Source organism: Zea mays, chromosome 4 (assembly GCF_902167145.1).
Source record: "Zea mays cultivar B73 chromosome 4, Zm-B73-REFERENCE-NAM-5.0, whole genome shotgun sequence".
Lineage (NCBI taxonomy): Eukaryota > Viridiplantae > Streptophyta > Magnoliopsida > Poales > Poaceae > Zea > Zea mays.
The window spans coordinates 182,305,033-182,320,634 of NC_050099.1; the positions used below are offsets into that span (position 1 = coordinate 182,305,033).

General features: G+C 48.9%; 2 protein-coding genes across 2 annotated transcripts; both read right to left on the reverse strand.

Moving 5' to 3' along the window:
* Positions 1 to 509: 509 nt before the first annotated feature.
* On the reverse strand, positions 510 to 1,635 carry LOC100384660 (uncharacterized). The gene is made up of 2 exons (XM_008679477.4): positions 766 to 1,635; positions 510 to 701 (listed from the first exon to the last, which is right to left on the reverse strand). The coding sequence occupies exons 1-2, from the start codon at positions 1,049 to 1,051 to the stop codon at positions 610 to 612; spliced, it is 378 nt and encodes a 125-aa protein (XP_008677699.1). The 5' UTR covers positions 1,052 to 1,635; the 3' UTR covers positions 510 to 609.
* Positions 1,636 to 4,867: 3,232 nt separating this feature from the next.
* Positions 4,868 to 8,981, reverse strand: LOC109945596 (protein MAIN-LIKE 1-like). The gene is made up of 4 exons (XM_035967455.1): positions 8,934 to 8,981; positions 5,791 to 5,863; positions 5,539 to 5,708; positions 4,868 to 5,451 (listed from the first exon to the last, which is right to left on the reverse strand). Exons 2-4 carry the CDS (start codon positions 5,860 to 5,862, stop codon positions 5,382 to 5,384), a joined length of 312 nt encoding a protein of 103 aa, XP_035823348.1. The 5' UTR covers position 5,863; positions 8,934 to 8,981; the 3' UTR covers positions 4,868 to 5,381.
* Between the last annotated feature and the right edge of the window lie 6,621 nt (positions 8,982 to 15,602).

The window sequence follows — 15,602 nt, forward strand, 5'->3', positions numbered from 1 at the left end:
ATAGATTTAGTCAGAATTTAGACTGTTTGTTTCCTTCAAATTTAGACTGTTTGATTCTTTATAAATTTAGTAGAGACCTGGCTGAACCTTGAGCCCTTTAATTTGATTTTGAGGACCTAAGTAGATATTCTGCTAGAGTTGATATTAAAAAAAACATATTTCTGGAAACTTTGAGAGCCTAGATTACACTACAGACAGCTTAACACCTTTTAAGACTTTTCGTGGACCGAGGGAGTAGCAGGAATTAGGATGTAAAAACTATAGTACATTGGTTAAATGAATCATGTTTTTAGCAGTAATTGAAAGCATCTAAACTCTGCTTGACACCTAAAGAAAGAAGTATCTATACTATTCTATAAGCCTATCGACAAGAACCACAGTTTGCTGGAACGTTATTCTCAAAAAAAGGGAAAATTGCTGGAACGTTTCAAGTTTTACGGGAATCTCGCAACCAGTTACTACAAGCCGATTATCTGAATGAAACCAGTTAAGAAAATAGTGATATCAGATCTTGAATTTACACTATAAAACTGCCCCAATTCAACCGAGCAGATCATCAGAAATCCAGAATTATCAATAACTATCTAACGTGTGCATCCCGAACTAGGATCACCACACCGGTCTGTCATGACCATGAGAACCTACAACAAAGCAGTGCTCCTCGTCCTTGCCATGGTGATGGCGGTGCTGTCGACAGGTAACTACCCATAAGCAGGACTGCTGGTGACAATACCGTATAGTGATCTGATCTCCATTTCTCCCTGCAGGGATCTGCACGGTGCCGGCGCCGGCGCCGAGCTTGGAGGAGTTCCCGACGACGACAGAGAACACGTGTGTGAAGATCCTCGCCGACAGCGGCTGCGTCCGCAACCACAAGGCGTGCCACGACAACTGCTTCATCAAGCTCAAGGGCAATGGCGTGTGCCTTCGCGACGCGTGCTGGTGCTCCTACACATGCAAGCCATCGCTGCTGTCGCCGCCACCGGCGGCCCAGTGAAACTGCCATACAGGGCAGCGGGACGCCGAGATGACGTTCAGATTTGTGTGACATCCTAGATTCCTAGTATCCTCCTAGAGGCCGGCGGTGTCGCTTGCCATGAGGCATGCTCGAAATCGAGAATAATTTTAGATGGATGAGTTCGTGTCCAAGCCTTGCGCTTCGAGAATTGTGTGCCAACACAACGGAACGGACACACGTTCTCTGAATTCATGTATGGAATAGGTCGAACGTGTACTCCAGAGAATTCCGCGCGCTCGCCAGTCTTCCTAGCTCGTCGGCAAACCAACGGATACTCGGCGTATTTTGGATGAGCTCCTCTAGTCCTCTCTCCTCTGTTAGATGACTGCTCTTAATCCATTTAAATGCTAGTATATTGTATCTATTTTGTCCATCGGTCATCCCGTTTGATCGGGCGTTTAGCCTGCCCTGAATAAACGGCTAAACTATAGGTGACTAACTATTTAGGTTAGGTGAACACATGCCTAGTAGTATGTGGTGTTCAGTGGTCCAACTCATGTATTTCTTGTGTCAATGCACACTTTACTTGTCAGTCTCGCAATGCGACTGTTAGGGCCTGTTTGAGAGAGTTTTGCTTCAAAAACTTCAGCTTTGGTTTTCCAATTTCACTATAAAACAACTCCAGCAAATTGTTAAGGTGAGTTCCAGAAGCGTTTGGTTTGTATATGGACTCCAACTTCTATAGTACAATTGATTTGTGTGGGTTTCCTTGATTACCCTTGATGATTAGTGGGTTGTCGCCAGAGAGAACGGAAGTTGTATGTTGCGTAACCAGTGGCATGGTGGGTAATTTTCGTACAGCTTCATGAGGAGATATAAAAACAGTGTTTTTGAAGCACCCTCTAAGGAGCTTCATGAATTTCATGAAACGGGCCTCTAGTTTCGATTTTTTTTAAAACTAAAGCTCGTGGAGCTGGACCTGTTTGGGTTGAAGAAGTTCAAACGAAATTGAAATTCTTGAAGTGGAGCTCTCCCAAACAGGGCCTTACTACGGTGGTTAGAGCTACTTTCGTTTCCTTAGTTTTTAGTAGGAGAAATAGGAATGCAGTGACTGTAATCTGTTGGCTTAATGCATCGTAGTTTTCTTTGGCGGCCATTAAAAGTATATATGCATATATACTACTTTGGAAAGAAATAAAGAAGTGTCTGTACCTGTTGACATCTGAATCTGATATATATATAGTAGGCCATGCATACATAAGCGGCCCACAGAAGAGGTTTGTTTTTGTAGCGAATCAGGCACATAAGGTTTATAACTTTACATTAATAAGGAAGAAGATTTGGCCTCACAAGCAATGGCTCTGAATTGCAGCGAGGTCTTTTTTTTTTAATTGACATGTCAAAGCATGATATATAAGCGAGCTAATCAACCTGTTTTCCAGTTTCTGACGAAACAAAACATCGGAAAGTCACCTTTACGCCCCCGTGACTCGCTCGCTCCATCCTCCAAGAGACGGGAGAGTGTTCACATCTGCCATTATTGTCGGAAACACAGGCATTGCCACAAATAAAGCATGCATGCCTGAGCTCTGAAAGCCACCCGGCCCGGCCCGCTGTACGTACGGCTTCCTGCTGCTTGCCGTGGGCTGCCGCAATCCTGATGCGACTCCTCCCCCAACTTGAGACGACAGCGATCCATCTGTCTGCCATCGCGTTCCCCGGTCATGGCAGCTTCACACTCACACAGCGACGTCGCCGTTTCCCGCGCGGTAGCGGTAACATGCATGCAACACCTCGCGATTCTTTTGCTCCGTTTCAACGCGCCCCCTGGCCGGCCGCAAGAGCTGTGTGCCTTTCACGCGGGGGCGAAAACACCCTGCTGGTCCCCGGGTGCTGGACCGACGTCGACGTACGTGTAAGGCGCCCAGATCGGCCACGACGGAACGCGGCTCACTGCACGGGATCGGTGGTGGGCGGCGCGCGACCCCATCGGCCGAATTTTTTGTATTTTAGCCCTTAAACAGAAATAAATTCACGTTTAGACCTAAAAAAATTTTAAATGCAGTTTTGTACCCTTAGCTCGGCGTCATAGCCTATGGCGCCGAGGTAACACAGCTCGGCGCCACAGCCTATGGCGCCGAGCTGTGACGTGGCCGCAACGGCTAGCTGCGTCCAGGGCTGACCTGGCGCTGACGTGGCGGCGGCGCGGCCTCGTAGCTCGGCGCCACAGATCTTGGCGCCGAGCTACGAATTCCTATAAAAACGCCCGCGCGGCTGGCTAAGAGCAGCTCATTTCATCCCATTTCCAAACTTCGTAAAAATTTCCTGGATTCAAAGATTTGAGTTGGTTCACTTCGTAGACCAAGGTATGATTTCGAACTGATTCGTTTTGTATATTAGGTTTTTAGTTTAATAATTTGTATACACCTATTATATTATCATTTCGATTATTAGTTTGTGTAAACTTATTATAAAGCATATTAGGTATAAGTGATAATTATAATCGTTTATTAGATGAAAGACATGTATCGAGAGGCGTTGTGGCAGAAGAGAGGTCGTCCTCGGGAGTTATATCCAGACGTATCTAGTAAGGATGCTCCTGTTCCTCCTGAACTCCCCGTGCCTAACTGTGACTGTGGCAGACTGGCTTGGGTACATCAATCACAACATCCAGACACGGCTGCTCGCTGCTACTACCTTTGTGGCACTTTGGACGTACGTAGCTTATGACTTATCACTTAATTTTGTTCGCATTCATTTTTTTGTAGATATGTAATAGTGCATCTTTCCATTATTTTAGGGACATGAGAGGTGTTTCTTTTTCCAGTGGATCGATGGTCCTGATAAATTTGACCCTCGATATCTTCTTTTCGTTAATTGGTTGAGTGGAAAGACCAGTCATGAGCGTTTTAAGCGTTGGGTACCTCCTCCCCCGAATCCTCCACCAATGACGAATGAGGAGAAGGAGGTAGCAACAGAAAGACGGATGGACTCACCGCCTCGATGCGATTGTGGAGACCGTGCTGTCATCGACGAAGACTATGACAAGCAGTTCTGTTGTCCGAACATTGATTATGTGAGCCCATTGATACGCTAAATGTATAAACTAGTTTTTATTTACAATAAATTACTAATTTTTTCTCTTGCAGCCATACGGGTGGCGTAAGTGTCGTTTCAGAGAGTGGTTGTATGGTCCTTTGTCCCATTGGCCAGAGCCAGAGGTAAAGGAAAAGAGATACATGGGGTGGGCGGCAGAAGAGGTCAAATTTGATCCAGTACTCTGCAAATGTGGTATTGAAGCTAAGTATGGATTAGTTCCTTCGGAGCTTGGTGTTGGATATTTTTGTGGACATATGGTCGATTACGATGAGGTTGGTATTTTTTCTGCACCAGATGTAATGTTATAGCGGTACTTACTATTTTTTTGTAGGAGACGAGGAAATGCAGTTGAGAGAGTTACGACGACAAAGGAGAGGTGATGCGCATAATAGAGTCCAAGAGAATAATGGGACAGAAGATGCGTTGTGGATCTCGACTCGTTGATTCGTACATTAACGATCGCATACGCGACATGCGTAGGGAAGCAAAATCTGCCTTTTATGATAGCCCGAAGCGTGCAGAGTATAGGAGGTTGAAGGCGGCAGATGAGAAGAGAGCACAGGATGCAAGGGAATGGGAAGCGGCTCAAGCCGAGAAACAGATGTTGGATAATCTTGCTGATCGCCTCAAGGGAAGTAAGTGAGATAAATGATATTATAATTATGTTAGTACAATTTATTTATCCTGACTTTGCTAACTTAATTTTCTCATTATATTTGCAGAGATTGGAAGCGGCGTAAACTATTTGGCCGATGAGGCGCATGCGAGATATGTTCAGGATAAAATGGCAACGGTTGAGCTGATGGAGGAGGAGGACGACGACACATGTGGATTGAGTGAGCTTATCGCCCTCGCAGAGGCAGGATTACATGAAGAAGAGGAGGATGACACATCAAGGTTGAGTGAGCTTATCGCTCTCGCAGCTGGCGGTCCTCGACGAACGACGACAAGCCTCGCAAAGTTGCCTGTACAGGAAGGCCAACACTGCTGAAGCCCAGCTGTAACCTCCGGTCGTATCCCAGTCAGTCAGGCAGGGCAGAAACATCCATGACGCGCTGTCGCCTGTCGCGTCTGGAAAAAGAACTGAACCAAAGAGATGGAGAATCCAAGCTCGACAATGGTATCCAACCGTCTGCTCATCTGCACCAGGTGGACACTGCCCAAAGCTCTGCCTAAGCCAGGTCAGTGGGACTCCGGTGTTGTGGCTACCTCGTAGCTCATCCGGAAGCAGTCTCCCAAGAAAGGCCTCCACCCTCTGCCTCCAACCGCCTGGTGATGCCTGACCGGTCACTGGACGACCCATAATGCTGAGACCAAGAATCTTCTAGCAATCTTCAAGCGTCACGGTCATCTCACCGCAGGGAAGGTGGAAAGTGTGAGTCTCTGGCCGCCACCTATTGGAAGACAAAAGAATACAAAATCATTAGTATGCAAAGTAGATTTGATAATTGTAAATATTAAACAACTAGAGAAGTCTTTACCTGTCGACCAGAGCCGTCAACGCCGCTGGGTTGAAAGTGGGCAGCCCACGGCGGACTTGGTACGATAAGACGTCCAAGCCAGCCCTCTGTAGGAGAGGAGTGTACCTCTCATCGTACCTCATCTCCTCCAGAAACCGGTCGTGGGTCCGGACCCGCAGAACGGGCAACACCTAGCAATCAAAAGAATTTTCATTAGTCAAATATAGGTCGCACATATTAATTCGAAAATTTAATTTATGTACAAAATATTACCTCTCCCTCTGCGGTGAGACGGCCCCTGTGGTGCTCGTCGTAGTGAGGGTCCAGCAAGTGGAACTGCGCCATCCTGCAAATTAAGATATCAACATATTAGAATATAAGTTGTGTACAAAGTGTAACAAAAATATCGACATATTAGAATAAAATTAGGGTATACAAAAATATATCACACCTGACTAAGTGTCCAAATGCATGTACGTGAGTTGTGGCCAAGTCTACCGCATTTTCCGCATTCATTCTGCTCTGGGTCCACGAGAAAGGGGGACGCTCGTCCTCTCCTACTGCGACCGGAAACCTAATCCATAACCATGTTGCACCGGCTCCTTTTCCTACTACCACGTTTGTCCCATCGATGCGCTGGATCAGCAACGTATACCGGACCGGTGTACGTTGGCCATTGTGACTCATCAAGAAATGGCTCAAAACGAGGGCTCCAGGTACGTACTAAGCTCTCTACACTGAACTCAGAAGGTATTCTGCTCTCAAATGCAAAGTTACGATGACGTGCGGCCGCAACATAATGAGAACATGGAAAATGGTATTGTCTAGGTTTACCACATCCGCACAAGAATGCATCAAGTAACACGACATGTGTCCTCGAAGGTCGCACCTCACCGTCGGAAGTTATGCCGCCTAGTGTTGTTACCTCGTATTTACCCAGCTCCTCATCAAAGCATTGTACCTCATGTCTATGGGCACGTTCCTTTGCATTATTAAGGTGTGATGTTGGTTTAGGTGCCCATCTCTGCCCTCGGGTCTGCATTGCCTTGGCCTGCGCGTGTCTATCATTAAACCAAGCCACAAGCCTATAAAAAGTGAATGTTACTATAGCATTGACTGGCATGCCCCGTATACCCTTGAGCACACTGTTAAATGACTCGGCCATGTTGCTAGTCTGAAACTCGAACCGCCAGCCACCTTCGTCGTAGGCCCTTGTCCATTTCTGCGGTTCCCTCAGCAATCCAGCAATCCAGTTCTTACCTTCAGCATTTGTTGCATCTTTTAGTTCCTTCAACTTATCCTCGAAAAACGAAACCTCCAACTGACGACATACCTCCTCAAAAAGGGGGAAGTTAGCCTTGCTATGATCCTTTCGAAGAAGATTTTCTGCTAGATGTCGAGTGCACCATCTGTGGTGCATGGGTGCGTAGCCAGGAATCTGCTCTTGCACTGCATTAAGAATACCTTGGTGTCTGTCAGATATGACACCAACCTCGCGTCCAGGGCCTACGACATGGATGCGTACAAGCCGCAAGAACCAAGACCAACTATCTCTGTTCTCCCTCTCCACCAAAGCAAATGCCAAAGGAACCAGTGAGTTGTCTGCGTCGCATGATATGGCAACCAACAATGTGCCCTTATACTTCCCAAGCAGAAAAGTACCATCAATAGAGAGCACGGGACGACAATGCCTGAAGGCCTCTACGCACTGCGAGAAACACCAGAAAGCACGAAAAAATATCTCTTTGTCGTTCCTCCATTCATTAGGTTTGGGGATGTACTCGTAATGCATGCCTGGGTTTTTTGCTTTCATTGCATTGAACAATGCTGGTAACTTCTCATAACCCTCCTCCCAATCCCCGTATATCATCTTCCATGCTCGCTGCTTTGCCCTCCATGCTTTCCCATATTTGATCCTGTAACCAAACAGCTCCGAAGTCATGGTCATAATTGACTTCACCTTCAAGTTTGGCTGACCCTTCAATATCCCCAATATCCTTTTCGCAATCAGGGTAGATGTCAACTGACGATGCTTAGAGCTCAGCTCTGTCTGGGCACAAGTGTGTGGACCTACAATTTTGGTGATCTTAAACTTTCCGATGTCCTTCTGCCTTCGGGCACATACCCTCCAATTACATTCTGGCACCTCGCACACAACAGTGTAACGACGCTGTGCATACGAATGTCTCACCTTGAACGGCCTCTTCCGGTTCACAGAATATTCCTGTAGCCATCGTCTCAGTGTAGGCAGATCCTTGAAAAGTAAGCCAACCTTAATCTCAATGCTGTCGGCGTTATCCGGAGCCTCTAGCAGTTCATCGTCACGTCCTTCAGCATACGCACGGGTGGAATGACTTAAACTGCTAAATTCATGTACTGCAGGGTCTCGCTCCGGACACAAACGTCTTATGAGTTCAATTTCTTGGTCGGTCATTTCTTGAATCGGACGGTCATCATCAGAATCTACGGCCCGTGCAGCCTCATATGGCTCCTCCTCATCCTCAATCTGAACATCAACACTATTGGATGCCCTGCATATGTTGTCCATATTATATGACACAGGCACATCAATCTGAACATCAGCATTATCGATATGTGGAGATCCTGCATCGGGTCGTAGCAAGAAAAACCACATTAAAAAGTCTAATCAAACGAAATAACGATGGATACGAACAATGTGTCGAAGACACTTACTAGGATGATCGTGAACTGGATCCTGGGTCAATGGGATCTCTTGGGGGGTACCACCGCATTAGAAGCCCCACAAACGCCGGGAATAGGACGAGAAATCCCATACTCGTGCGGACCCGATTGAGCATCGGGCACAACAACGACTTCTTCATGAAGCTCTACCAAAGGAGCTTCAATACGAGATGAATTTGGCATTTGTGGAGATAACCCGACTGGACCTTCGCAATGACTAACAGGTAACTTTTGAACAACCACATCCAAACATGGTGGAACCATCGTCTTCACAATTCTTAAATATATCACTCAATCATCTTCTGAGGTAATGGAGATCAACCGTCGGACAACTGTTCCATATGTAATATGGGACAACAAACCCTGAATTGATATTCTAGGGTCGTTTATGTCGCAACTAATCTCCTCACAAGCTCGAGCCAAAAGCTGGTCAAAAGATGGTCTTTCAACGAACAACATGGTCACGATCTTCATACCATCAAAAGTAACACTCCCATAAGCATCTATCTCCACCCTTCCTCCATGGTATAGTGTTACTAGGCTGTCCATCTATTGCAAAAATGGATTACTAACTCAATAATGGCTACATACTTAAGCCTACTAACTTGCTAAGTAATAAATATATATTAACTAATAACTATACAGTAAATATTAAATGAACACATCAAACGAAATTACATAATCTATAAATAATGTACGAAAACTATGTATACCTGAGAACGCGTACGAGTCCAGTGTAGGTGGAGAAGGTCAAGTCGGACGAACACCTACGTACAAAAAAACCAATTGTCAGTAAAAAATTTGGCAGCACCTCCCCTGTAAAGTGATGTTTATAGAACCTGCGAATAAACGACAACACGATGGTTGCCAACACAGAAAACATGTAATATCAATGCGCTAAACAAAATGGTAACTATATAATCACTAAGAATTTACTAAACACTAACAATATACTACGCAACAAACTAGCTAACTATTTTAATAAACAATAACAACAAAATATCTAACTATTTACTAAATAATAAATAAGTGGATACCTAACTAATTACTACTAGTTTACAAATTAAGAAATTAAAAAAAATGGTCGGCAATGGGGGCGGGAGCTACCGGAGACGGAGCGGGCGGTGGCGGCAGTGGGCTGCGTGGGGAGCGAGCTCGGGGCGGCAGTGGGCGGGCGGGCGGAGCTCCGGCGACCTCGGGGCGGCAGTGGGCGGGCGGCGGCGACCGAGCTCGGGGGAGCTCGAGCGGGCGGCGAGCTCGGGCGACGTCGGGCGGGGCTCGCGGCGGCGAGCCGGAGCTGGGACGTGGCAGGCGGCGGCGATTGTGGACACCGGCGGCGGCGTAGGTTTGGAATGAGAAGAAGAGGAGAAACGCGCGCAGAGAGAAGGCGGCTTGCGGTTTTTTCCTAGCTCGGCGCCAAGATCTGTGGCGCCGAGCTAGGTGCCACGCGGGACTGTCACGTCAGGAAGCTCGGCGCCATAGGCTGTGGCGCCGAGCTGTGTTACCTCGGCGCCATAGGCTATGGCGTCGAGCTAAGGGTCCAAAACTACATTTAAAATTTTTTTAGGTCTAAACGTAAATTTATTTCTGTTTAAGGGCTAAAATACAAAAAATTCGGGCCCATCGGCTTCGCTCCACCCACGTACCTCTCCGACGTTTACGCGACGGCGATGCCCGCGCGCGCGCGGTTCGATCGTGAGGACCCGCGGAAATGCATGCGCGTCCGGCACCGGCCGGCGTCACGTCGCGCGACGACGGCGACGGATGCCAAGAAGAAAGGAGAGCCCGCGAGCAAGACAACCCCCTGCAAACATTGATGATGGTCGTCAGCCTGATGGAGATCGCAGCGCAGCGCAGTTCCTTCCTGCTATATATAACCCTTGCGAGTTTTACCATTTATATATATGCAATCATGCATGTTTTATATATATGTAGAGGACGAAGATGGGGAGCAGGAAAACAAAAACACAAAAAAGTCTGGCGCGATAGACAGGGCCAAGCTACTGCTCCTGAAAGATCTGCTAGCTTTCAGGTTTGCGTGATCCGAGGCTACCGTCGCGTCAACGTCTGGGCACTAGTGGAACATTACATGCATGTGACAAACCCAAGCGTACGTCCGGCCGGGGTCGGATCACACGCACATGGACCGTCGCCATCCATATCCATCCATCGAGACACACAGAGACACAGGTGCTAACTGTGGTTGTGGTTGGGCTACACCCATCTCAACGGCAGCAGACAGCAGGCGGAGTTCCCTGTTCGAATACATCATGCACACCACCCATGGCATCAATCTGTCAGTCAAAGCAAGACGGTTTTCAGACGCTAATAATGCAATAACGCGGCCTTATTAATTAACTATTAATAGGCCTACTGCTAGCTTATTGTGAAGTACTACTGCTCCTAAATAGTTTCTAGCTAGTTGTATTAGCAGGAGAGAGCCTATGACGTACTATAAGATGCGTTTGGTTGCGGGACAGCTGAGGATAGGCAGGACAGAGGACTACCGCTCTAAGACAATGTAAGATAGACGGCCAAAACGTCATCTCGCGTTCTCTCTCGTCTCTCCAATTTTAAGAAACAACACTGGGATAGTCCATGACCCTGAACCAAACAACCTTATTTAATGAATCGTCATATCCTATTCTATTATGTCATCACAACCAAACGCACTCTAAGACAATGCAAGATAGACGGCCAAAACGTACCTTGTCTGTCAGCTGTTGTTGGCTTGTTGCACCCCGTGCATGCACCATCGGTCGGCCATGTTCTCCCGAGAGGGAGGGAAGCTAGCTAGCAAGCTTGTGTTGTGCTGTGTCGCCGTGTGGTGTTGCGGCTGTGGCGTCGCTCTCGTGCGACCAAAATTCGCCAACCCGACATATATATCCTGCACTGTGCAGGAGCCCCAACTGACAACTCATGATGGCGATTTTCTAATTTTTTTAGTTTTATTTCAGAACATTCAAAAAAATTATATAAGAGAGGGTTTTTTTTTCCAAAGCGAATTGGTTTGACCACGCTAATCATCCTGATACAGTTAAACCGAACTGCCGCGCCACACGGACCGTCTGACATATGGATAGAAGTTAAGGCCTGGTAGACTAATTGGTGCAACCGAGCAACCAAGACACGTGAATAAAGGTGCAATTAGTCTGGTTACATAGATACGTTCTCAACAAGGATAACAAGAGATAGAGAGTGAAACTTTATTGGTGTGTACAATAAGTACATGCATGATATATGTACAAACGCAAGTTAGGTGCAATTTGAATACAAGCTATGAATACATGACGCTCGATCGATCTGCAAGAATGTAGCTACCTCTGGTACTGCCAGAAAAACAAAGGAGCCAGGAACCGGCGGGAGGGCCCATGTCCTTGCCCGTTTGCTCCTTTAATTTGTGTGTGTCTCCTGCCATGCATAGTGTGGTTAGCGGCGACATCCACTGATCCACATCATGTGCATCTGCCGCCGTACGTGCCGTGCCGTGCCGACGCTCCTCCGTACGCGTCCACGGCCCAGCCAGCGCGCGCGGTAGCTCGACGTCGACGGGATTATTTACCGCCAGAGCGTGGCATGTACCGCTGCTTGCTATGCGTACGTACGTGCTACATATATACGAACTCGCCCTGGCCTCGCCCGGCGCCCACGGCGCGCGTGAGTACGTACGCCGTACCACGCGCTGGAGCCGCCAGCAGCAGGCGTCGTCATGGCGCTGTGCTCGCGGCGGCCGGCACGGAGGACCGTGCGCTCTGACATGCATCGCCTGGATATTTTGTCCATCGGGCCGGGGGCGGGCGAGAGCGCGACCGAACGGATGGTTGGTGCAGGTGCAGCGGTGCCGACATGACACGACCGCCATGGGCACGGCAACGGCAGTGCGCGCGCGTGCCGCCGGACGGCGAGGCGCGCACGTTCTAGCTCACTACTCAGTACTCACTAGTCGCGGCGCCGACAGGTCGGGCGGGAGATGGAGCGGTCGACAGATTGGCCGGGAACCGTGGGCGTACGAGACGTACGGCCGCAGGGGCGCAGGGATGTACATGTACTGCTCGGAAGGTGGAATTTACGAGGCCGTGACCATGCATGCATGGGCATCTCTGTCACCGTTTCCGTGCGTGCTGCTGCGGCCCGGGATGGGCAGAAGAGGCACGGACCTTGGTGGAGAGTACTGGAGGAGGTCGAGTGAAGTCGGAACAGAGCATGTTCAGAAGGACGGTCCGTGCACCTGTTTCTGCACCGGCCACAGAGGGTAATTTACTTGTGTCTCAGCTCATTCATCTTCTCTCTCTTTTTTTTTCTTAAGAGACAGAGAGAGGGACTATGGCAGGCGGTCCCTGCTCTGAACCTTTTATACCCCGTCTCTCTTTTTCGTCAAAACATTTGAAATTTTAACTGCGAACAAAGGACAGAATGAGTCTTTGATGAATGTGTGCAAGGATACTGGGCACAGCAAAAGTGAATCGAAGGAAAGAGAGAGGGGAGAGATGCACTCAGCCCAATTATTATAGACATACAAGATATTCTATACTAAATTCCCGGTAGGCGCGGTAGCCAATGTTTGGCCAGTTTTGTGCTTGTCCATTTCGTCTAATTCTGGGCAAGCCTGCCGGCCTGAATCCCGGAATAATTGGGCATAGCAATTCCCATCCACGGGCAGGCAAAAACACAACACCCCTCGATCGCTGAAGGCAACCTTGTACTACTACTACCCCCCCACAGCAACCGTGTCTCGTATGGCTCTTCCGTTCCGGGCCAATCAATCGACGCACACAGGCTCGCCAATAAAATATCTCCAACTCTTCGCTCCACCGGATCATGTGAGCACACACCACCACCCACCATGCACGGTCCGGTCCCTTTCTTGAATCCCTGCTTGTCTTGATGAGCAGAGCAGGGCGGGGCCGGCTCAGCTGCGCCTGAAGCTGAAGAGGATTCGAGGTGCGGTGGCTGGCTGGCTGGTGGCTGGCGAGCTCGACCAGGACAGAGCGAGGCGCTAGCGCCAGTGGCCCAGCGCTGAGGTGGTCCTAGGTTTAGATAGCAGCAGGGTTGGAGTGGAGATCTCCCGCCCGACAACAAGATCAGACCCGTATTTATGCTTTGAGAGGAACACCACCGAAAAGCCTACCCCCTCCATCCCTATCTGCATTAACATCTTCACACCGGCCGCCCCTCCCTTCGTTCAGTTGTCAGCATGCAAACCTCAGCTCCTCCTCCTCCGCCCGGACCCCTCTCTCAGTCTCAGCAAGTGCAGTGGCCGGTGTTGTGTGTTTTCCAGCAGACGATGGAATAATCCCTCGCTCGGCAGCACCTGTCGTCTGTCAGTCGCGATGGTGTGTGTTTATCATCTGAGGAAACTAGTTTGTATTATTGAGAGAGGGTGTTCTGAGCGATAGTGTCGTACATCCCACGACACGTCTCTCTCATGGTTTTCTACTACGACAGTCTCTTTTCTCCATGCATATATATCTACTACCAGCTAAAAGTTAGTGCTATAGCCATATGAGAAACAAGTTCTAGTCTGGGTTGGGGAAGGGATTTCGTCCTGGTTTTCTCACCAGCTAGCAGGACTATGGATCTGAGACTAGTAGAGAGCATAGTCCTTTGGTCCCGGTTGGCTTAATTTGGGATTAAAAGGTATGCTAGGCTAAAAAAAAATAATTAGCACAAATCAATCACGCCCCCAGAGCTAGTCTTTTGTATATGGATGGATCGAAAGGGATTAAAAGAAATTTTGACTTGCTATAGATTTAAAGCCACTCCATCCCCTTCAATTCATATGCATGGTTTGAGATGAAAATGCTTAATTGTTTGTCTGATGGTGTGTGCTGCATGCATGCTAACGTCGATGACTCACGGCAGTACGTACGTACCTGTGGAAATTGGGGCACACAGAAGAAGAAGAAGAAATAAAAAAGGAAGGACGCGGACAAGTTCTGGTCGCAGAGTCCAAGGATGAACTGGCCGGCCGCCGGGCGGCTCCATACATGTCTGGTCCCAAGCAGCAGCAGCATCCAAAGTCTCATCTAAAAGCTAAAGGGGACAGGGAGCTCCATCAATAGAGCTGGAATTCGATGGCTGTTTTGGAGCACTGTCTCTAGCTGGCTTTAATTGGGAGAGGACTTTGGCATATGATGTGATGGCGACAAGTGATTAGAAAAGCTAGCGTAGCATAAAAAGCAAGCAAAGACATGTTCACATGCATATGGCCATGCAACTAACAAGAATTCTCTCACAAAGCCCCCCTGATGAACATTACCAATGCATAACCAGCGGGAATTCATCTACCTTCCTTAGCACGGTTTGCAGGCTCTTTCCCTGGGCCATGGCTGCATGTATACAGCAAGAAAAACGCGTCTCCACGAATCCTTTTTTCTAGTAGTAGCCTCGGTCGTCGTTGCATTGCTACCGATACTAGCATGCATGCCATGACATGCCATGTCTTCCTCTGGGAATCAAGTATGACCATTACGGAGCCGATGCAGCCACAGCAACTCTTGCGCACGACTACACGAGTAAGTAACACTAACACCACCCCACCCACACACGAGAGCAAAAGGGTCGGTCGGGCGGTAGGTTTTCAGTTTGCCTGCCCACGCGCCCCACGGTGAGCGGCACCGGACTACTGAAGAATAATTGCACCCGGGACGACATGGTGGATGGATGGATGGATGGATTCGTCGTGATAGCAAGTAGCAACCGTACCTCTCCGTCAATCCTTTCCTGCCCAGCCTGACTGACAGGCATATCTACCGGCTCCGGCTACCCCCCTATCACACTGGTCGCTGTTCAGTACTGCCGCTGCTAGCGATCGTGTGGTGGCGAGGGCGTCTCGCGCCGTAGAGCCTGCGTGGCGCGCGCCCGTGACTGTTTTTTAGCCTTCGAATAATGCTAAATAAATAAAAAAAATACTCGGTTGTTTTGGAGATAGACGACAGGAGCCTCCGTCCCGGTCGAGAATATTTGGCCGTCGCCTGCAAGATCTCGGGCGTGGGGCTGCAGGGCAAAGGGGGGAAGGGGGAGGTGAGATCGAGTGGCAGCGCGGCCCGCGACAGCGGCGCGCACCGGAGTGCTGCCGCCAGCAGGGGGAGCGCGTCGCCGTCGCCGTGGACGCACGCGCTCTACTGTACACACGGCTGCCTGGCGTTGGAGGGCGTGCACGTACAGCCGAGCCGTAGCAGGCATATGCTAATGCTACCGCTCGAAGAAGAAGGGAAGGTGTTGCCGCTTTCGTCTGTCGCGTCGCGTCGCATCGCATCGCAGCGCGGTTGTGCTCTCTTCGTCGCCACGCCTTTTCGGCCCGTCTCCATGCTGCTCTACTTTTGCTGACAAGCATGCGGCTCAGGCATATATCCCGTCCGTCCGTGCATGCACGAAGGAGC

Excerpts from the sequence above, each read along its gene's own strand:
- LOC100384660 (XM_008679477.4), bottom strand. The coding sequence starts at position 1,051 with ATGTCACACAAATCTGAACGTCATCTCGGCGTCCCGCTGCCCTGTATG. Across the intron at positions 702-765 it reads CCGGCACCGTGCAGATCCCT|TTACCTGTCGACAGCACCGC; the intron begins GCAGGGAGAAAT and ends GCTTATGGGTAG.
- LOC109945596 (XM_035967455.1), bottom strand. The coding sequence starts at position 5,862 with ATGGCGCAGTTCCACTTGCTGGACCCTCACTACGACGAGCACCACAGG. Across the intron at positions 5,709-5,790 it reads GTCTCACCGCAGAGGGAGAG|GTGTTGCCCGTTCTGCGGGT; the intron begins GTAATATTTTGT and ends TTTGATTGCTAG. Across the intron at positions 5,452-5,538 it reads TTGACGGCTCTGGTCGACAG|GTGGCGGCCAGAGACTCACA; the intron begins GTAAAGACTTCT and ends GTCTTCCAATAG.